The sequence below is a fragment of the Coregonus clupeaformis genome, chromosome 40 (assembly GCF_020615455.1).
Source record: "Coregonus clupeaformis isolate EN_2021a chromosome 40, ASM2061545v1, whole genome shotgun sequence".
Taxonomy (NCBI): Eukaryota; Metazoa; Chordata; class Actinopteri; order Salmoniformes; family Salmonidae; genus Coregonus; species Coregonus clupeaformis.
The window spans coordinates 5,892,408-5,914,605 of record NC_059231.1 but is presented as its reverse complement, the minus strand read 5'-3'; the positions used below and the strand labels follow the sequence as shown (position 1 = coordinate 5,914,605).

Below are 22,198 nucleotides of genomic sequence, written 5' to 3'. Positions count from 1 at the left end.
GGTGACGCGCACCACAGGCTCGGTGCGAGGGACAGGAACAAGCCGGACCGTACTGGGGACACACACCACTGGCCCTCCGCGGGGATCAGGAACGGGCCGGACTGGACTGGCAAAACACCCCAGTACCTCTCGCCGTGCCTCTACATTCTCCCTCCCCCTGGTGACCAGTGACTCCCGTAACCTGGCGGCCTCCTTTGCCAACCCGCTGAACCACTCTATCCCGGCCTCCTGCTGCCCCGTCGTCCACGGCGTGAGCCCCCCCCCTAAAAAAATTCTGGGCGTCTCTCCTCCCCGTGGGCCAGGCCTCCATGGCTCTCGCCAGACTCTCGCTCCTCTGCTCCCAAGTCCAGCCTCTCTCCTCCTCCCGCGGCTTGACCCAGTCGAGGTTGATATCATTTAGAGCCCTCTCTGGCGTTGGCTCCTGGACACGCTGCTTGGTCCAGTTATGGTGGGATCTTCTGTCACGATCGTCGGAGGAAGTGGACCAATGCGCAGCGTGATAAGTGAACATATTTTATTAAATATATACCACAACGAACAAAACAACAAACGATACGAAACGTGAAGTCCTTGGTTACAATACAAACCATACGGAAAGGCAAACACCTTATGCATCGTGCCAATAGGGTTAACTCACTTGGTAGGAATTGTAGCATGGTTCATATAGCGAGGATAGTGACAGTATAATGGTTTTGGAATGACAGTCACAGGGACCAGGGTTTGAGTCCCAGTCAGGGTACCCCCGCAAATCAACCATATTTGTGTCAGGTGTTGGAGAGCATCATTGAATGTCCCAGATGAATTTTAGTCACAGTACATTTGTGTTAGGCTAGCAGTGTTTCTATACTGCACATATGATGGCAGGGTATGCAAGACAAATGTGCACCCGATTGATACAAATCATCATGATATCATTCTACCAGGTAGGCACATTTTTTTTTTTTGGGGGGGGTCATACCAAGGATCATCTTGCTATTCCCAAAATAAAAATCTAATTTGGGTTGAGTCACAGACGTGGGTTGAGTCACAGACGTAGGTTGAGTCACAGACGTGGGTTGAGTCACAGACGTGGGTTGAGTCACAGACGTGGGTTGAGTCACAGACGTGGGTTGAGTCACAGACGTGATCTTCCTGTCCGGTTTTGTCCCACCTCAGGCTCGTACGGTGGAGGAGATCTAAGTGTCACATGATCTGTCACATGATCTCAGTATATATACACCTGTTCTGAAAGGCCGCAGTGTCTGCAACACCACTAAGCAAGGGGCACCACCAAGCAAGCGGCACCATGAATACCAAGGAGCTCTCCAAACAGGTCAGGGACAAAGTTGTGGAGAAGTACAGATCAGGGTTGGGTTATAAAAAAATATCCTAAACTTTGAACATCCCACGGAGCACCATTCAATACATTATTAAAAAATGGAAAGAATATGGCACCACAACAAACCTGCCAAGAGAGGGCCGCCCACCAAAACTCACGGACCAGGCAAGGAGGGCATTAATCAGAGAGGCAACAAAGAGACCAAATATAACCCTGAAGGAGCTGCAAAGCTCCACAGCGGAGATTGGAGAATCTGTCCATAGGACCACTTTAAGCCATAAACTCCACAGAGCTGGGCTATAGAGAAGAGTGGCCAGAAAAAAGCCATTGCATAAAATAAAAAATAAGCAAACACGTTTGGTGTTTGCCAAAAGCCATGTGGGAGACTCCCCAAACATATGGAAGAAGGTACTCTGGTCAGGTGAGACTAAAATTGAGCTTTCTGGCCATCAAGGAAAACACTATGTCTGGCGCAAACCCAACACTTCTCATCACCCTGAGAACACCATCCACACAGTGAAGCACGGTGGTGGCAGCATCATGCTGTGGGGATGCTTTTCATCGGCAGGAACTGGGAAACTGGTCAGAATTGAAGGAATGATGGATGGCGCTAAATACAGGGAAATTCTTGAGGGAAACCTGTTTCAGTCTTCCAGAGATTTGAGACTGGGACGGAGGTTCACCTTCCAGCAGGACAATGAGCCTAAGCATACTGCTAAAGCAACACTCAAGTGGTTTAAGGGGGAACATTTAAATGTCTTGGAATGGCCTAGTCAAAGCCCAGACCTCAATCCAATTGAGAATCTGTGGTATGACTTAAAGATTGCTGTACACCAGCGGAAGCCATCCAACTTGAAGGAGCTGGAGCAGTTTTGCCTTGAAGAATGGCCAAAAATCCCAGTGGCTAGATGTGCCAAGAGACTTGCAGCTGTAATTGCTGCAAAAGATGGCTCTACAAAGTATTGACTTTGGGGTGGTGAATAGTTATGCACGCTCAAGTTTTCTGTTTTTTTGTGTTATTTCTTGTTTGTTTCACAATAACAAATGTTTTGCATCTTCAAAGTGGTAGGTATGTTGTGCAAATCAAATGATACAAACCCCCAAAAATCTATTTTAATTCCAGGTTGTAAGGCAACAAAATAGGAAAAATGCCAAGGGGGGTGAATACTTTTGCAAGCCACTGTAACCCCTTATTTTTTGCACTAAACAGTCTAAGCCCTGTCTAAGCCGGGGGAGGGGAGGTCTGCTAAGCTATATGGAATTGTTTTAAGAAGGTCATACCAAGGATCATTTTGCTAATTCATTAGAAATTTTAAGACCGCACGCAAGCACGCGTTATTTGATGAAACATTTTATCTGGCCTTACTGCTATTAGCCCACACAAACACATTTAATAACAAAATCACACAACCCTCCCCAAAGCACCCCAGTACATTTTGAGTGTTCCCTCTTATTCCCCACATCAGAAGCCTTTACCAAGTCAAACTGAGGTCTGGAATCAATACTGAACAACACTACTGGTTGTTCCTCTATCTAATATGGAGATATTTTCCCTTCCCTCTGCATGTTCAGACTCAAACACCTTCTGTCTGTCAGACGGTTGTGAGAGGGAGGGAGAGAGAGAGAGAGAGAGAGAGAGAGAGAGAGAGAGAGAGAGAGAGAGAGAGAGAGAGAGAGAGAGAGAGAGAGAGAGAGAGAGAGAGAGAGAGAGAGAGAGAGAGAGAGAGAGAGAGAGAGAGAGAGAGAGAGAGAGAGAGAGCGAGAGAGAGAGAGAGAGAGAGAGAGAGAGAGAGAGAGAGAGAGAGAGAGAGAGAGAGAGAGATAAAAGACAGAAGGTGTTTTTCCTTTCTTTCTGTCATATACCCCTGGCTCAAATGAAAGGTCCGCTTCCACACAGCAGTTGGGAAACCAATCTAACTCCTCCATTTGTAATCAGGCTCCAGACTCACTGGCCACTGAGGGAGAGGGAGGGTGGACGTGAGAGGAATCACATCCAGGCAATCCACACACACACACAGCTACCACCACCTATCCACCATACACTGAATCTTACTAGCACCTGGACCAGTTAATCCTTTCAGGCTGATGGATCGCCTCTCACTGCAGCTCGACCCCAGGGGCAGTTGTGTGTGTGTGTGTGTGTGTGTGCACATGCATGTGTGTGTGTATGTGTGTGTGTGTGTGTGTGTGTGTGTGTGTGTGTGTGTGTGTGTGTGTGTGTGTGTGTGTGTGTGTGTGTGTGTGTGTGTGTGTGTGTGTGTGTGTGTGTGTGTGTGTGTGTGTGTGTGTGTGTGTGTGTGTGTGTGTGTGTGTGTGTGTGTGTGTGTGTGTGTGTGTGTGTGTGTGTGTGCGTAGCACAATGGACCCCTGGGGTTTGATTTGGCCACAGGCCCAGGCAGGTTTACTATAGATGGGCCAACTGAGACTGTTTAGAAGGACATTGGACCTGTATTGATGTGGTTCTGAGTGATTGTTTACAACACTATTTTACAACAGCTGTGGTATATGTGTGGCAGTGGCAGAATAACATTAAGAACTCGTTAACTATGATTGGTGGTGATGATCGTCTCTGCTCGCTGTAACCCACAGAGTCATACATGGTACCAGGAAATCGTGTTTATTCTGTGAATGTTGGAGTTTATGGAGGTGTAACGGATGTTATCATGCCACCGGAGGCTTTGAGCCTGGTTGGGAATGTGGATGCGAATTGGAAAACATTTCGGCAGCGCTTTTTGCTGTATATGTCTGCCATTGGAGTTACAAAGGAGCCGGATGAACATTGCTCTCTTTCTTACTATAGCGAATCATGTAGTAACACTTAACCAGCATGGCTACCACAGCATTCTGCAGCGATATGCCATCCTATCTGGTTTGGGATTAGTAGGACTATTATTTGTTTTTCAACAGGACAATGACCCAACACACCTCCAAGCTGTGTAAGGGCTATTTTACCAAGAAGGAGAGTGATGGGGTGCTGCATCAGATGACCTGGCCTCCACAATCCCTCGACCTCAACCACATTGAGATGGTTTGGGATGAGTTGGACCGCAGAGTGAAGGAAAAGCAGCCAACAAGAGCTCAGCATATGTGGGAACTCCTTCAAAACTGTTGGAAAAGCATTCCAGGTGAAGCTGGTTGAGAGAATGCCAAGAGTGTGCAAAGCTGTCATCAAGGCAAAGGGTGGCTATTTGAAGAATCTCAAATATAACATATTTTTGGTTACTACATGATTCCATATGTGTTATTTCATAGTTTTGATGTCTTCACTACTATTCTACAATGTAGAAAATAGTAAAAATAAAGAAAAACCCTTGAATGAGTAGGTGTTCTAAAACTTTTGACCGGTAGTGTATGAGTATGTGAAGACAGGTCTGTTGGAGCCAGATCTGTTCAATCACTATCTAAACTGGATTATAAACTAGGTGGTTTGAGCCCTGAATGCAGGTATGACAAAAAAAAAGGCAATATACCACACCTCCTCTGGCAATATACCACACCTCCTCTGGCAATATACCACACCTCCTCTGGCAATATACCACACCTCCTCTGGCAATATACCACACCTCCTCTGGCAATATACCACACCTCCTCTGGCAATATACCACACCTCCTCTGGCAATATACCACACCTCCTCTGGCCTTATTGCTTAATTATACAGCAGGGGTTCTCAAACCTTTTGGGTCAGGGACCCCTTTTGTGATAGCAAAATCATCAGGGAGCCCCTCACAACTCGAGTGAGATAGAAATAGCATACAAGGAGTTTTCCTATGACTTTGGCAGTGCATGGCTGGACGAACCAAGTCTCGGTCCCTGGGAAGGAACATTTTAAAGGCCCACCTTTTGTCATCGGAGAGTAAATGTTGCAGTTTTCAAGCTAATTTCCTGCAATTCTAAACGCCTCTCTTCTGGTAAAAAGCTGTTGGATGAGCATGGAGAAATGTACAGTAACCACTCTCAAATTCATAGACAGAGCTATGGATGCAAGGAATGACCATCCACAATATCAAAATGATCATTTTAACCAAGTTTTGAGGCTATATAGTGTTTGTTTACATTTACGTTGAAGTAAAACAAGCTTATATTTTGGGTTCTGATGGGGTACGACAGTTGAAATTAAGCTCATGAGGCATTTATAAGATATATTCTTCACGAATCAATGGGTATATCATGGTATTCCATACCAAAGTAGTCCATGTAGCAACTAAGGATTTTAGCTTTAAATTACAGTGCATTTATTGAAAAATGTCCAATTAAAATTGGGGGGAATACAGTGAGTATTAAGTAGAAAAATGTACAATTTGTGTAGCACTGTGAGCCTCCCAGGCCCATGTTGCCCAGGGTTAAGTACATCAAACTCTAAACAATCAACAACACGAAGAGTTATCTATCCAAAACAGAGATGTATGGATAAACCACTCCTCCAATCTTTTTGCCTCTATAACAAAGAACAAACAGAAAGAACATATACATTGTGACGTCACGAGAGGCTACACAGCTTTCAGCGGGATTGCTCAAGTAGTGCAAGGAGACAAGGTTCAAACAAAACAAGGATTTTATTATAGGTCTTGGGAAATTAACGAAAATATAACAAAATTCTGTTCTCTTGTGGCTCTTTAAGGGTTAACAGTTCAGGGATGTCTCTTCCACATCCAAAATCATAATTCTCACTCGCTCAGATAACTTTTCCCCAGCCTTACTGTAGTCCACGTTGCAGCTAGTGGCCAACCCAGCAAAAAGTCCTTCCAAATGTCTCTCACGTCTTTCCACAGGTGCATATATCCAAAGGTGAGTATTTCCCAAAGGTAAGTATCTCCAAATCCTTATATTCCTCATGGAAGTGGACGTGCAGCACTCTTGTCCTCCAGAGAGCCCAGGTTGGAGACTGTGTCTCTTCCCTTCCCAAACCTTCAGCTCATCAGCTCCTGATTTGTTTCAGCTGCGTGGGAAGATTGGCCATAGAGGGGGTGGAGTTCCCGACCATACCAGCAGATGGAGCCATAGCTGTCTGGGTTTGCAGCCATCTCAGGGGGATGTAACGTCCCTCCAAGACACAGCCTCTCGTGACATCACACATCCCCCTCCTCGGGACCGACGTCCTCGTCGGGGTAAAGGCAGCGAAGAAGGCATCACGCCGGGAGAGGGCGTCCGCATTGCCGTGGTGCTTGCCAGCCTGCTCTCTCTTCAACTCCTCCAACTCTAGGACCAGGGACTCAGCCTCCTGTTGTCTCTCCTTGAGTTTACTTCTCCCATGCGTTCAATGACCTCATATGGTCCTTGCCAGGTTGCCAGGAATTTGCACTCAACGGTTGGCACCAGGACCAGCACTCTGTCCCCCGGCTTAAACTCCCTGGGCTGAGCAGATCTGTTGTAGGAGGCTTGCTGTTGCCGCTGACTGGCCTCCATGTGTTCCCGCATCATGGGATAGATGGCCTTCATTCTCTCCCTCATAGCCCCTACATGGTCGATCAGTGTCCGCTGTTGGCATGGCTGCTCCTCCCAGGCCTCCTTGGCGATGTCGAGCAGTCCTCTGGGTCTGTAGGAAAGCAAGAGCTCAAAGGGTGAAAAACCAGTAGAAGACTGAGGTACCTCTCTCACCGCAAATAATATGTATGGTAACAGCTGATCCCAGTTGCGCCCATCTTCCCCTACCGCTTTCCGCAGCATGGATTTTAGGTGTTTTGTTAAAACGTTCGACTAGGCCATCTGTCTGGGGGTGGTAGACCGAGGTTCTCAGCTGTTTGATTTTCAGTAAAGCACAGAGTTCTTTCATCACCCTGGACATGAATGGAGTCCCTTGGTCCGTCAATATCTCTTTTGGGATTCCCAGACTAGTTGAGAGACGGAACAGCTCCTTGGCGATTTGTCTGGATGTAGCCTTCCTCAGCGGAATGGCCTCCCGGGTACCGGGACGCATAGTCCAGAATGACCAGAATGTATTGATGTCCCCTGGCACTTTTCGGTAAGGGCCCGACTATGTCTAATCCAATCCTCTCAAAAGGAGTTTCGATAATGGGCAAGGGAATGAGCGGGTTTCTATATGTGGGCTTTGGCGCAACCTGCTGACATCTCAGGGCAACTACGGCAGTAGTTCTCTATCTCTTTGTGTACTCCTGGCCAAAAGAAACGTTGCATGATTCTTTCCTTAGTCTTCTCTACCCCCGAGTGGGCCCCTAGCGGTGTGTGTGGGCTAGGTTGAGTACTGTGGCCCGATAGGGCTGTGCACGAGAGCTGTTCATGCACTTCCTCATTTTTCTTGACTATCTGATATACTAACCCCCGGTTTACTGCGAAATGGGGGTAAGTAGGGGTTGTCTTATCACCTAACACTACACCTTCTAATACCTGCACATTTCTTAAGGCATTTGCAAGAGTAGGATCTTGTAATTGAGCCGTACCATACTGGCCTGTGAGAGGGGGAAGCTCTTGGGTGCCTGGGACGTCTTCTTCACTGGAGAACGGAGCACTTTCCTGGGCTGCGTTCTCTTCTCCGTATCCGGACCAGTCTCGGTGTCGGTCTGGGCACCTGCCATCCCTATCAGAGCCCGGGCGGGAGTGAGTAACTCGGAGGATTGCACCGAGCCTTCCCAGGATGAGTCTTGCCTCTCCCGTTTCCCAGGTACTCGGGTTATCCTCTCCTGAGACTCTCTCCAGAGTGGGTAAAAGGCTGGGCAGCTCTCGTCCAATTAGGACAGGGACGGGGGAGGGAATCAACCACCCCCGCCGGTCGTGTGTATGGTTCCCGGGTGCTGGTCATTGTAAGTTCAGTAATGGGGTATTCTCTGGTGTCCCCATGGACACAGGAAACTGGGAGGACTTTCCCCGGGGTCAGACACGTTGGGCCCACCAAATCCTTACGCACCAGGGTGGCCCGGCTACCAGAATCCAGTAAGGCCTCCACATCATGGTGATTCACAGTTACCGGGCAGGTGGGGGGGTCGATCTGGGCCGCCATCTACGACTCCCAAGAGCGAGGCAACACGGTGTGTGGGTGCTGAGCTGGAGGACTCCGCAGTGGGCATAGGTTCATCGGCTGGTTTCCCACACTGCCAGGAGATATGTCCCATCTCCCCACACCGGTAACACTGTCGAAGTTTCCCCCTCCTGGTGTACTCTTCTTGGACCCGCCTGGTTTCTGGCTCCCCCTGGGCCGGGATAAGTCCTGACGTGGCTGGGTTCGAGACCTTGGGGTCCTTTGGACGGGTTCTTTTCATTTGTGGTGGGGCCGCACTCCTGGGGTCTTTTCGGGAAGCATTCAGCATCTCCGCTGTGGCCTGGTACTTTTCCACAGCTTCCACGGTCAGATCAGCCGTGGTCAAGGCCTGTTGACTGATGAACCGTTTTTGCCTCATAAGGCAGGGCGCGTGAGGTAACGATCCACCACAACGGCCTCCCACCACCGCCGCTGCTGTGATTCCTCTGCGGATCCAGCCATTTCCTTGCGATTCGGACAAGTTCATGCATCTGCGCCCGAGGAGGTTGGTCTGGTTGGAAGGTCCAACTGTGAAAGCGCTGGGCCATACCAAACTTTGTGAGTCCATATCTGCTGAGGATCTCAGACTTCAGGGCATCATAGTCAGTAACCTGGTCAGGGCCCAGGTCCCCGACAGCATTCAGCGATTCCCCGGTTAGAAAGGGGGCTAACAGACCAACCCACTGTTGCTTGGGCCAGGCTTCCCTAGTGGCCGTGGCCTCAAATGCATGCAGGTATGCCTCAATGTCATCGGTAGCTCCCATCTTAGATATAAAGTCACTTGCCTTTATTGGGCGGGTATTTTGGACCACCCTCTGTCTCTGCAACTGCAATTCCTCTGCCTTCAGAAGGTTGGCTTTCTTTTGCTCCTCCAAGAGAGCCACGTTTGCTTGCATCTGGGCTTGCTGGCCAGCAACAAGGGCTTTCAATATGTCCTCCATTTCAGTCGGGGGAGCCTACGGCCAACTTGGAAAACTGGGTGATCAAACCTTCGGTATCCTCCTCTGACATGCACTATTAACGCTTGAGGCGTGCCCGTATTCTCCACCATCTGTGACGTCACGAGAGGCTACACAGCTTTCAGCGGGATTGCTCAAGTAGTGCAAGGAGACAAGGTTCAAACAAAACAAGGATTTTATTATAGGTCTTGGGAAATTAACTGAAAATATAACAAAATTCTGTTCTCTTGTGGCTCTTTAAGGGTTAACAGTTCAGGGATGTCTCTTCCACATCCAAAATCATAATTCTCACTCGCTCAGATAACTTTTCCCCAGCCTTACTGTAGTCCACGTTGCAGCTAGTGGCCAACCCAGCAAAAAGTCCTTCCAAATGTCTCTCACGTCTTTCCACAGGTGCATATATCCAAAGGTGAGTATTTCCCAAAGGTAAGTATCTCCAAATCCTTATATTCCTCATGGAAGTGGACGTGCAGCACTCTTGTCCTCCAGAGAGCCCAGGTTGGAGACTGTGTCTCTTCCCTTCCCAAACCTTCAGCTCATCAGCTCCTGATTTGTTTCAGCTGCGTGGGAAGATTGGCCATAGAGGGGTGGAGTTCCCGACCATACCAGCAGATGGAGCCATAGCTGTCTGGGTTTGCAGCCATCTCAGGGGGATGTAACGTCCCTCCAAGACACAGCCTCTCGTGACATCACAACATGATCAAATACAAATCTTAGAATCAACTATTAAATTCTACCAGAACCCACTGGATTGTCCAATTACATTGAATGAACTACAGGACAAAATACAAACCCTCCAAAAAGGCCTGTGGGGTTGCTGGTATGCTAAATGAAATTATAAAATATACAGACCACAAATTCCAATTGGCTATACTTAAACTCTTTAACATCATCCTCAGCTCTGGCATATTACCCAATATTTGGAACCAAGGACTGATAACCCCAATCTACAAAAGTGGAGACAAATTTGACCCTAATAACTACATTACATTTACATTTTAGTCATTTAGCAGACGCTCTTATCCAGAGCGACTTACAGGAGCAATTAGGGTTAAGTGCCTTGCTCAAGGGCACATTTACGTCATTTAGCAGACGCTCTTATCCAGAGCGACTCACCAATTGGTGCGTTCACCCTATAGCCAGTGGGATAACCACTTTACAATTTTTGGGGGTAGAAGGATTACTTTATCCTATCCCAGGTATTCCTTAACTACCGTGGGATATGCGTCAACAGCAACCTTGGGAAAATCCTCTGCGTTATCATTAACAGCAGACTCGTACATTTCCTCAGCGAAAACAATGTACTGAGCAAATGTCAAATTGGCTTTTTACCAAATTACCGTACGACAGACCATGTATTCACCCTGCACACCCTCATTGACAAACAAAACAAAACAAAGGCAAAGTCTTCTCATGCTTTGTTGATTTCAAAAAAGCTTTCGACTCAATTTGGCATTAGGGCCTGCTATACAAATTGATGGAAAGTGGTGTTGGGGGAAAAACATACGACATTATAAAATCCATGTACACAAACATTGGCAAAAAAACACACACATTTATTTCCACAGGGCCGTGGGGTGATACAGGGATGCAGCTTAAGCCCCAACCTCTTCAACATATATATATATGAATTGGCGATGGTACTAGAACAGTCTGCAGCAGCCGGCCTCACCCTACTAGAATCTGAAGTAAAGTGTCTACTGTTTGCTGATGATCTGGTGCTTCTGTCCCCAACCAAGGAGGGCCTACAGCAGCACCTACACTACCGTTCAAACGTTTGGGGTCACTTAGAAATGTCCTTGTTTTCGAAAGAAAAGCAATTTTTTTGTCCATTAAAATAACATAAAATTGATCAGAAATACAGTGTAGACATTGTTAATGTTGTAAATGGCTATTGTAGCTGGAAACTGCAGATTTTAAATGGAATATCTACATAGGCGTACAGAGGCCCATTATCAGCAACCATCAGTCCTGTGTTCCAATGGCACGTTGTGTTTGCTAATCCAAGTTTATCATTTTAAAAGGCTAATTGATCATTAGAAAACCCTTTTGCAATTATGTTAGCACAGCTGAAAACTCTTGTGCTGATTAAAGAAGCAATAAAACTGGCCTTCTTGAGACTATCTGGAGCATCAGGCTCAAAATGGCCAGAAACAAATAACTTTCTTATGAAACATCAGTCTATTCTTGTTCTGAGAAATGAAGGCTATTCCATGCGAGAAATTGCCAAGAAACTGAAGATTTTGTACAACGCTGTGTAATACTCCCTTCACAGAACAGTGCAAACTGGCTCTAACCAGAATAGAAAGAGGAGTGGGAGGCCCCGGTGCACAACTGAGCAAGAGGACAAATACATTAGAGTGTCTAGTTTGAGAAACAGACGCCTCACAGGTCCTCAACTGGCAGCTTCATTAAATAGTACCTGCAAAACACCAGACTCAACGTCAACAGTGAAGAGGCGACTCCGGGATGCTGACCTTCTTGTTGCAAAGAAAAAGCCATATCTCAGACTGGCCAATAAAAATAAAATATTAAGATGGGCAAAAGAACACAGACACTGGACAGAGGAAGATTGGAAAAAAGTGTTATGGACAGACAAATCGAAGTTTGAGGTGTTCGGATCACAAAGAAGAACATTTGTGAGACGCAGATCAAATGAAAAGATGCTGGAGGAGTGCTTGATGCCATCTGTCAAGCATGGTGGAGGCAATGTGATGGCTAGGGGTGTTAAAGTGGTGTTAAAGTGGGAGATTTCTACAGGGTAAAAGGGATCTTGAAGAAGGAAGGCTATCACTCCATTTTGCAATGGCATGCCATACCCTGTGGACGGCGCTTGATTGGAGCCAATTTCCTCCTACAACAGGACAATGACCCAAAGCACAGCTCCAAATGATGCAATAACTATTTAGGGAAGAAGCAGTTAGCTGGTATTCTGTCTATAATGGAGTGGATCTCAACCCTATTGAGCTGTTGTGGGAGCAGCTTGACCGTATGGTACGTAAGAAGTGCCAATCCAACTTGTGGGAGGTGCTTCAGGAAGCATGGGGTGAAATCTCTTTAGATTACCTCAACAAATTGACAACTAGAATGCCAACGGTCTGCAAGGCTGTAATTGCTGCAAATGGAGGATTCTTTGACGAAAGCAAAGTTTGAAGGACACAATTATTATTTAAATTAAAAATCATTATTTCTAACCTTGTCAATGACTACTTGTCCTATTCATTTTGCTATATTTCCTATTCAAACTGTTTTCATGGAAAACAAGGACATTTCTAAGTGACCCAAAACTTTTGAACGGTAGTGTACATCTACATATTACCTCAATTACCTGGATTAACCGGTGCCCCCGCACATTGACTCTGTACCGGTACCCCCTGTATATAACCTCCCTACTGTTATTTTATTTTACTGCTGCTCTTTAATTATTTGTTATTTTTATTTTTTACTTATCTATTTCTTTATTTAACACTTATTTTTCTTAAAACTGCATTGTTGGTTAAGGGCTTGTAAGTAAGCATTTCACTGTAAGGTCTACACCTGTTGTATTCGGCGAATGTGGCAAATTTCATTTCCAGGATTAACCAAGTCACTCCTTTCTCTGCTTCAGCAGGCCTTGCACTTCATCACATGGGCAGGTGAAACAGAGAGAGACAGAGGAAGACCTCTTTGACATCACAAGTACAAAAGGGGGCTATAAAAAGACACCTTCAGGTATATACGGGGGGCCAGTATGAAAATGTATGCACTCACTAACTGTAAGTCGCTCTGGATAAGAGCATCTGCTAAATGACTAAAAATGTAAAAATGTAAAAAAATATATATAAAACATGGTGAAGACTTTGAGGAAAGATTCTAAAATAACTGATATATCACACTGATGTCTCACTACGGGGTTTTCTGTGTCTGTGTGTGTGTGTGTGTGTGTGTGTGTGTGTGTGTGTGTGTGTGTGTGTGTGTGTGTGTGTGTGTGTGTGTGCGTGCGTGCGTGCTTGCGTGCGTTTTGCGTGTCTCTCACCACTTCAGGAAGCAGCTTGGTGGCCAGGTCATGGATGGCTTTTCCCAGAATGCACAGGGATGACAAGATGAAGACCACCCCAAGGACCACACACGCTCTGTGGACATACAGAAACCAAAACATATTACCACATAATGCATACCATTCTATTACCATACTAAACTATTACCATACTATTACAATACCATACCATATTATCTCATTACCATACCATACCATACAATTACATACAATTATAATTACCATATTATTACCATACTATTACCATACCATCTATTAGCATACTATTACCATACCATATCATTACCATACCATTACACTCTTAGAAAAAAGGGTTATTTGCGGGGGGAAAGGGTTCTATAAATAACTGTTTTGATCAGAAGAACCCTTTTTGGAAGACAAGGGTTCTTTGTAATGCAAAGGGTTCTACCAAGAACCTTTAACATCCTAAGAACCATTTTTGGAAGAAAGGGTTCTTTGATGATTCTTTGGAAGGCAAGGATTCTTTGGAAGGCAAGGGTTCTACATAGAACAATATATAATAATTCCCAGCATGTTCTGTTGCAGGGAGATTTTCAGAATTGTTTGTTTTGCTGTAATATCAGTGTTTTTGCATGTACAGTGCATTGCTTGGTTGATTCATTTTATGCTACACAAAGATAAAAACCATCATTTTCTAAACGAATTAAATCTGTTAATAATTGGATTTATTGCACCCGTTACTGAGATGGTTGGTCCAGTTTAGATGATTGAGGTAGTCTCAATATATAATCTTCCCTACCCTGCAGTCATTCTGAATACAGGTTGCAGGTGATTAACAATTTCACTTGTTGGATATCCCAACTCTGGCTGGACTCCAATAGGAATTACACATCACTTTGCAAGCCAACATAACGTGACTTGCAGGCCTGATGTGGCCTATAAACCAGGAGATTCCTAACAACACTGTGTTAGGGTATAATTAGGCCCACAAAATAAGGCCTTAAGACATACAGTATGTAATGTATTGTCATAAATAATTACATTTAAAGGCTAATAAGGCTGGTGGAACCATTCATAGAAGGTTCTAGGAAGAACCCTCCAAAGATAAAAAGGGTTCTCGGTAGAACCTTTCACAGATGGTTCTAGGAAGAACCTTCAAATGATAAAATGGTTATTGGTAGAACCATTCATAAAGAGTTCTAGGCAGAACCCTTCATAGAGGGTTCTAGGAAGAACCATATAGTGGGAGTTCTTTGAAGAACCCTACATGGTTCTACTTAGCAAATGTAGATTTGATGTGGTAAATGTAGGATGATGTAGTGTGTAGTGTGATACATGCATACATATCAAGTTAACAATTGTATGAATTATCATTCATGGGTTACATGGGTTTACTGAGGGAGGGTTGCTTCCCTTGTCATCATCCAGTAAAAATGGAAGCAAAAATCTTCACTAAAATACATTTTTCAGTTAACAAATTGCCTTGCAGTTTTTTTTTTACTTCACCTCCCCGAGGTACACTTTAATTGCTGTACTGGTTCTCCAGGGACCCAGAGCTGTTTGTGAGTGCTATTTTAACACAGGTTTAATCAGACATAGAGAGGAAGGGGAGATCTGTTCCCTTTAAACAAAAGTGAAAGGTGTCATTTCTCTGGGTTCCTGGCAATGGTTCCAGCAGCAGCTTCACAGTTTAGTGCATCTTTGGCGCCGGAGAAAGATGTTGTTTTCTTCCTTCGTCATTACTTCCCCATTTATCTCTGGTTGTGACTGAGAATGAAAATGTCTTTATCCATCCATCCCTTCCCCCCTCCATTCCTGTACTCCCTTCCCACCTCCATTCCTGTACTCCCTTCCTCCCTCCATTCCTGTACTCCCTTCCCCCCTCCATTCTTCCCTCCATTCCTGTACTCCCTTCCCCCCTCCATTCCTGTACTCCCTTCCCCCCTCCATTCCTGTACTCCTTTCCCCCCTCCATTCCTGTACTCCCTTCCCCCCTCCATTCCTGTACTCCCTTCCCCCCTCCATTCCTGTACTCCCTTCCCCCCTCCATTCCTGTACTCCCTTCCCCCCTCCATTCCTGTACTCCCTTCCCCCCTCCATTCCTGTACTCCCTTCCCCCTCCATTCCTGTATTCCCTCCCCCCTCCCTTCCTGTACTCCCTTCCCCCCTCCATTCCTGTACTCCCTTCCCCCTCCATTCCTGTACTCCCATCCCCCTCCATTCCTGTACTCCCTTCCCCCTACAGTGGGCAGACATAAGATGGATGGTAGACGGGCGGCAGTGTCCTTTATCATTGTAGATTCTGCAGTGTTGAGGAAGTAACCCCTGTAACACTGTGGAAGATATACTGCATCCTGTAACACTGTGGAAGTTATACTGTATCCTGTAACACTGTGGAAGATATACTGTATCCTGTAACACTGTGGAATATATACTGTATCCTGTAACACTGCGGAAGATATACTGTATCCTGTAACACTGTGGAATATATACTGTATCCTGTAACACTGCGGAAGATATACTGTATCCTGTAACACTGTGGAAGATATACTGTATCCTGTAACTCTGTGGAAGATATACTGTATCCTGTAACTCTGTGGAAGATATACTGTATCCTGTAACTCTGTGGAAGATATACTGTATCCTGTAACTCTGTGGAAGATATACTGTACCTATATTTTACATTTTAGTCATTTAGCAGACGCTCTACCTGGCAGCCTGGACTAAAAATACATTTAACAGCTCAATATGGTCATGTACGAATAGGGCTGTTACGGTGACCATATTACCGCCACACCGACGGTCACCAGTCAAATTCCATGTGACCGTTTAGTCACGGTAATTAGGCTTCTCCAAGCTCTGATGCTGCTGATGGTCATTAGTAGCCTACCAAATGTGCTAACTGCCTGGTACTCAGCACTCTATTGTCCCTCTAATCATTTAAATTTTTTACATTTTAGTCATTTAGCAGACGCTCTTATCCAGAGCGACTTACAGTTAAGTGAGTGCATACATTTAATCACTCTGACATCAATGCAAATGTATTGAAACTCTAATCAAACACTTCATGAGAGCCCATGAGCTCATGTTGCGCAACATTTCTATAGGCTAGCAATTGCGTGAGAAAACAGAGTGATGGCCTCTATTAAAAAGAGGAGGATCCCATCAGCTTTCTACTATATTTACCTACTATACCTACTATATTTATTTCTCAACTTTCCTAATATTAAGCACATTGCCTCTCTTTACAACAGGAGTATAGCCTAGTTGACATTTGCTATTTAAGTGCATAGATGACATGTATTTTTCCCCGCCCCTGTTTCCAGACAGGTGCATAATAATGGTCAATTCTAAATCAAAACAAATTTCACACATACATTATTTAGTATATGTAAAGACAAGATTAAATCAAGAATAGTCTGATGGGTGACAATTTTAGCCTTTCACTCGTGAATTATATATGATCAATTGTGAATGATGCCCAATTTAAAGCAAGAAACAGTGCATGCCTTTTTTTGCGACTTTTTCAAATCATAGTCGCACACCTCATGTAGCCTAGCCCATTGGTCTATATGTTTTAATAAGGTTTGTATCACAACTAAAGTGGCCAAACAACTTCTTAAAATTAGCACATTAATCCACTTTACGACGGATGTAGAGCCTAACTGGCATTCATATGCAGCGCGTGAGTTTCAAGTTTGGGGAAGATCATTTTCACCATAAAAATGCACCTTCATAATAAAAGCATTACATGCATAATCACATTTGCTGTCACTTTTGATAATGGTGTTTTCCTGCTAATGGAACATTCACGCTTATAGCCTACTGCGGTATGCGCATTGCTGTGCTTATAATGTTAAGAAATAGCCTAATAGTTTAGCAACATTTTAACCTAAACATTCTGATCTGTTGCATCAGCCTCATTACTTAAAACAGTTTTTTTTTATGCTAGTGGTTGTATTAATTTGGGATCTATCGCATCCCACAATTGTCCCAGACAATGTATGTAATATTAATTTATCGCACAGAATAGAATAGGTCAACTTTGTACTATGGGGGATAGTAGATTGACATAGCCTAGTGCTTTTCCTGTTCGTTAGACCTACTCATGTTGTTGGCTGGCGAAAGTAAATGTAGACAGTTCTTCCGATATCTTCAATATGCGCCTCGGAATTGGATAAGGACGTGGACAGTTGCGTCCCCAATGTGTCTGTCTTCACTTGTAGCGTGTGAGAAAGACCCAATCACGTGAATGTGAGTGAGAGGTGCTTTGGAGCGCACAACAAGGAGAAATGAATTATAATTGTTATATTCAGCCCAAGGGCACAACGGGCACTGGCTGCAAAAGGCCAGCATTTTTTAGGGGGCCTTACGGCCACACAAAGGAGATGCCGACAGGAAATTTGAGGCATTATCAAGAGCTTGTCAAATTGTGAATGAGAGACTGATGAAGTGTGTACAGCCTGCGCAAAAAAAACAAAGCAGAGCTCATGCCTTTCATGCAACTTTTTTTTCATGCAAAATATATTTTGATTTGTTTAACACTTTTTTGGTTACTACATGATTCCATATGTGTTATTTCATAGTTTAGATGTCTTCACTATTTTTCTATAATGTAGAAAATAGTTTAAAAAAAGAAAAACCCTTGAATGAGTAGGTGTGTCCAAAATGTTGACTGGTACTGTATGTTCAATTGTATTCTTCATACTATAAAATCATATAAAATAACGCCACGGAATTATAAGCAATTATTTTCTGCTAAATGAACTAGTGTAAACCACAATTATATGGCATAGCCAGATCAGAACCTAACATAATGACATAAGGATGGTGTAGGCTATATTACATGGATTTATTAGACTTATTTAACATGTAAATGTTTCAAAGGTCTGCATCAGTGGCTTGTAGGCTATGCGTGGCATACTGCCAAAGCAACACTCGAGTGGTTTAAGGGGAAACATTTAAATGTCTTGGAATGGCCTAGTCATAGCCCAGACCTCAATCCAATTGAGAATCTGTGGTATGATTTAAAGATTGCTGAACACCACCACCAACTTGAAGGAGCTGGAGCAGTTCTGCCTTGAATAATGGGCAAAAATCCCAGTGGCTAGATGTGCCAAGCTTATTGAGACATACCCCAAGAGACTTGCAGCTGTAATTGCTGCAAAAGGTGGCTGGGGGGGGTGAATAGTTATGCACGCTCAAGTTTTCTTTTTTTTGGTCTTATTTGTTGTTTGTTTCACAATTTTTTTTATTTTGCATCTTCAAAGTGGTAGTCATGTTGTGTAAATCAAATGATACAAACCCCCCAAAAAGGCAACAAAATAGGAAAAATGCCAAGGGGGGTGCATACTTTCGAAAGCCACTGTACGAGACACTGATATACAGTAGATTCAAGGAAAATTGAATTTACAAGGCAGGCTTCTGAGGATAATTATCCAGTAGGCTGCAAGGGGAGAACTGTTGCTATGGTGGTAATTATCCAGTAGGCTGCTAGGTGAGAACTGTTGCTATGGTAGTAATTATCCAGTAGGCTACTAGGTGAGAACTGTTGCTATGGTGGTAATTATCCAGTAGGCTAATAGGTGAGAACTGTTGCTATGGTGGTAATTATCCAGTAGGCTACTAGGTGAGAACTGTTGCTATGGTGGTAATTATCCAGTAGGCTACTAGGTGAGAACTGTTGCTATGGTGGTGTACAGGGAACATTCTAATTGGGAACACCATGCAACGTTCAAAGAGATTAATATACATTTTGTGTCCGTTTTACTCACATGTACTCCCTATGGGCAGAGTGGACAGCTGCTGCGTTGCTATAACGCCACAGCACGATGATTGAAGATAGCACGTCCAACGTGGCGTCAAACTGTAAAGACAGGAATTAGGTCTCCAGTGGGGATGCATCAAATAGGAAAATAACATACATCACATTCAGGAAAACACTGAAGTCTACAGTCCCGCCTTCCATTCCACTCTTACCCTAAACTCCCTATATTTTCCACTAGAGTAGCGTGGTTAGTGAACTGCAGGATTCTTTACCGTGAGACCAACACATCTATCCCCTGTGGTGTCATTAACAGCCTACTACTCCTAGTACTACTACAGCTCAGCAGTCTGAAGACAGACTCTAGCCTGTAGGCACCATCAGACACACTCTCTATGGTTGTCATTATAACGCCACCCTCTGGTTTCATGCAGCTATAGCTACCAACCAGCACACAATTACTTTGGGATATTAATTCCTTAGAAAAAGTGGGAAAACACACACGTAAATAGTCATGTTTCTTTCTGTTGAAACATAGATGGCACCAATTGGCTTAACAGCTCAGCATTGGTTTATTAATGTCCATGTCTTCAGTAATCTGTCCTGGTATACCTGACATGGAATTATAGTGTGCTTTAATAGCATTCTAGATACCATTCTTGTTTGTTTTATATTTTAGTTGTATTGTTTGTATATCGTTGAATAAAAGAATTGTGGGGCTTGTCTATCAGTTTATCAGTGTTATGTTATTTGTCATGTTTTGTGTTTTTATGTGGACCCCAGGAAGAGTAGCTGCTGCTTCTGCAAAAGCTAATTGGGATCCAAATAAACAAATAAACTAGAGCTTCCTACTACAGTGTCTGTGCCATATAAATAGAAATTGAATGGATTCTATTTCTATGGTCTGTGGGGTCTGTTCTGTTATCACACAGTGTTCTGATGTGTTCTCATGCTTCCCTGGCTGTTACCAAGGAGACGATGGCAGCATTGCGTCTGAACCCAACCAGCGTTAATAAAATGCACACCATGACTTTATGACTAATTAATATGTATAAATGGAACTCACTGCAAATCCGAAGGCTGATGCGCTGTGTCTCATGAATGAAACAGCTAGAGAGAGAGAGAGAGAGAGAGAGAGAGAGAGAGAGAGAGAGAGAGAGAGAGAGAGAGAGAGAGAGAGAGAGAGAGAGAGAGAGAGGAGAGAGAGAGAGATAGAATAAATGAATGCCTGGGGAACAAAAGGCAAAGGATTCTAACAGCAAAAGGAATGATTATAGTAAGATCCATGTAAATATTGCTCTTCCACACACGCCTGCACACTTGTTATTATGTAAGAGTTCTCTCCCTGGTTGGGAGAAAGATCAGAACACTGATAACCTATTCTGTTTGTACATAATTCATATTATCAGCAAACCTACAGTAAGAGGAGCGTTAATTATTCAGAAACTAGCACTGTGCTGTATCTCTGAGCAAAAATGGTATGGATTTGTACAGCTATAATCCTACACAGTGTAGGTTTGAAATGCATGGAGAATAAAAGGTCTGTGAACACATTCCATTTGATTCCTTCTCAATACTGAGTTGTTAGAGTTGAGAATGCAATAGAATAATTATTAATTGAAGCATCTTGTGCATTAGTAGCATTTGACTCATTGGTTATAATAACAAGCTTTATCGTTTCTGATTCTGACCGGATATTCTCTGATTCTCCACATCGTGTTCTGTTCCTTCTGAGCTTGTGAAGCTGAGGGCTTTAAAATGTCCTCTGTGATGCGTTCATTTTCAGGTCGACAGCAGTCCCACAGGACTCCCTGTCGCTAGGAAGATCACCATGGAGACGCCCAGTCTGAGGGCGAACTGAGCTGGAGGAGAGTTTGTTTGTCTTCACCAGGGTTTTTATCTCAGTCTCTCCTCTTTCTTTGATCCACCACTCAATGGCTGCCATGGTGGTTATGATGTGTCCTCTCTGGTCTAGGTCTTACAAGTCTTAAAAAGGTTATGTGGCGAAGGGTACCATGGTTACAGACAGACCCACGACGCTTGACGGTACGACGCTCTGGCAGACTGGCACCACATTACAAATACCAACAACCTCTTATCCTTTCCGTCATCACCGTAGGCCAGGTCAATACTAACAATACAAACAGACACCTGGAGGACAGAGTGACAGGTGAGCCTGTAAGTGTGATGGGAGGGAGGGGCTGGTGGGTGATGGGAGGGAGGGGCTGGTGGGTGATGGGAGGGAGGGGCTGGTGGGTGATGGGAGGGAGGGGCAGGTGGGTGATGAGAGGGAGGGGCTGGTGGGTGATGGGAGGGAGGGGCAGGTGGGTGATGGGAGGGAGGGGCTGGTGGGTGATGGGAGGGAGGGGCTGGTGGGTGATGGGAGGGAGGGGCTGGTGGGTGATAGGAGGGAGGGGCTGGTGGGTGATGGGAAGGAGGGGCTGGTGGGTGATGGTATTGAGTAATTCTAATGAGTGTAGCCTTAGAGGTTAGTTGAAGAAAGTCGAAGAAACATTGCTCAGTATTTATAGGAGGTGAAAACATCAGAAGACATGAAAACATCAGTCTCGCTTGCCAGACTCATGAAAACAAAAGACATACCACAGTCTGCTAGCTACGACAGCAGAACAGGGGGAAGAAGGATGAGTAGATCTGCTGGCTGTACTGTCAGCATCCAGTCCTCTACAGGGAGCCCTGGCTTAGTGTGTTCCCAGCCCAGGCCGTCTGGAGAGAGGCTGGATCGAGGCACCAGGACGCCAGCTAACACAGCCTGTCAAGGCCTGCCTAGGCTCCACACTCTCCTCTCCAAGACCAGGACTGCATCACAAATGGCACCCTATTCCATATACAGTGCCCTGGTCAAAAGCGGTACACTATATTGGGAATAGGGTGCCGACGTACCCCAGGACGTTAGTCTGCCCTGAAAGCACAGCACCCACACTAGCAGACAGACTCACCATCAGTGGCACTGAACCAGGGATGCATGCTGCCACATAACGTAAGGCACTCCCTCATTACAGATACAGAACCCAGAAGAAGAGGAACAGTATAGCAGATCACTCCAGGGATTCTAATCATTAGCCTTGCCACTGACTGCAGAATTTCTAGCCAGCACAGCAGCTAGCCTATAACAACAGCAATTGTATCTTTGTTTCAGCTTAAAGTGGGATCATTAATCTATGTCTTAAT

The 22,198-nt window shown here is 44.7% G+C and overlaps 1 protein-coding gene across 3 annotated transcripts in view; it reads right to left on the bottom strand.

Moving 5' to 3' along the window:
* Positions 1-22,198, bottom strand: part of tmem163a (transmembrane protein 163a) — a 103,353-nt gene that overhangs the window by 9,103 nt on the left and 72,052 nt on the right. For all 3 annotated transcript variants that reach the window (XM_041868958.2, XM_041868957.2, XM_041868959.2), the window contains exons 3-5: positions 20,076-20,119; positions 19,020-19,111; positions 13,264-13,360 (exon numbers count right to left, since the gene is read on the bottom strand). In XM_041868958.2, coding sequence (XP_041724892.1) covers positions 13,264-13,360; positions 19,020-19,111; positions 20,076-20,119 — 233 coding nt within the window. The remainder of the gene's footprint in view (positions 1-13,263; positions 13,361-19,019; positions 19,112-20,075; positions 20,120-22,198) is intronic.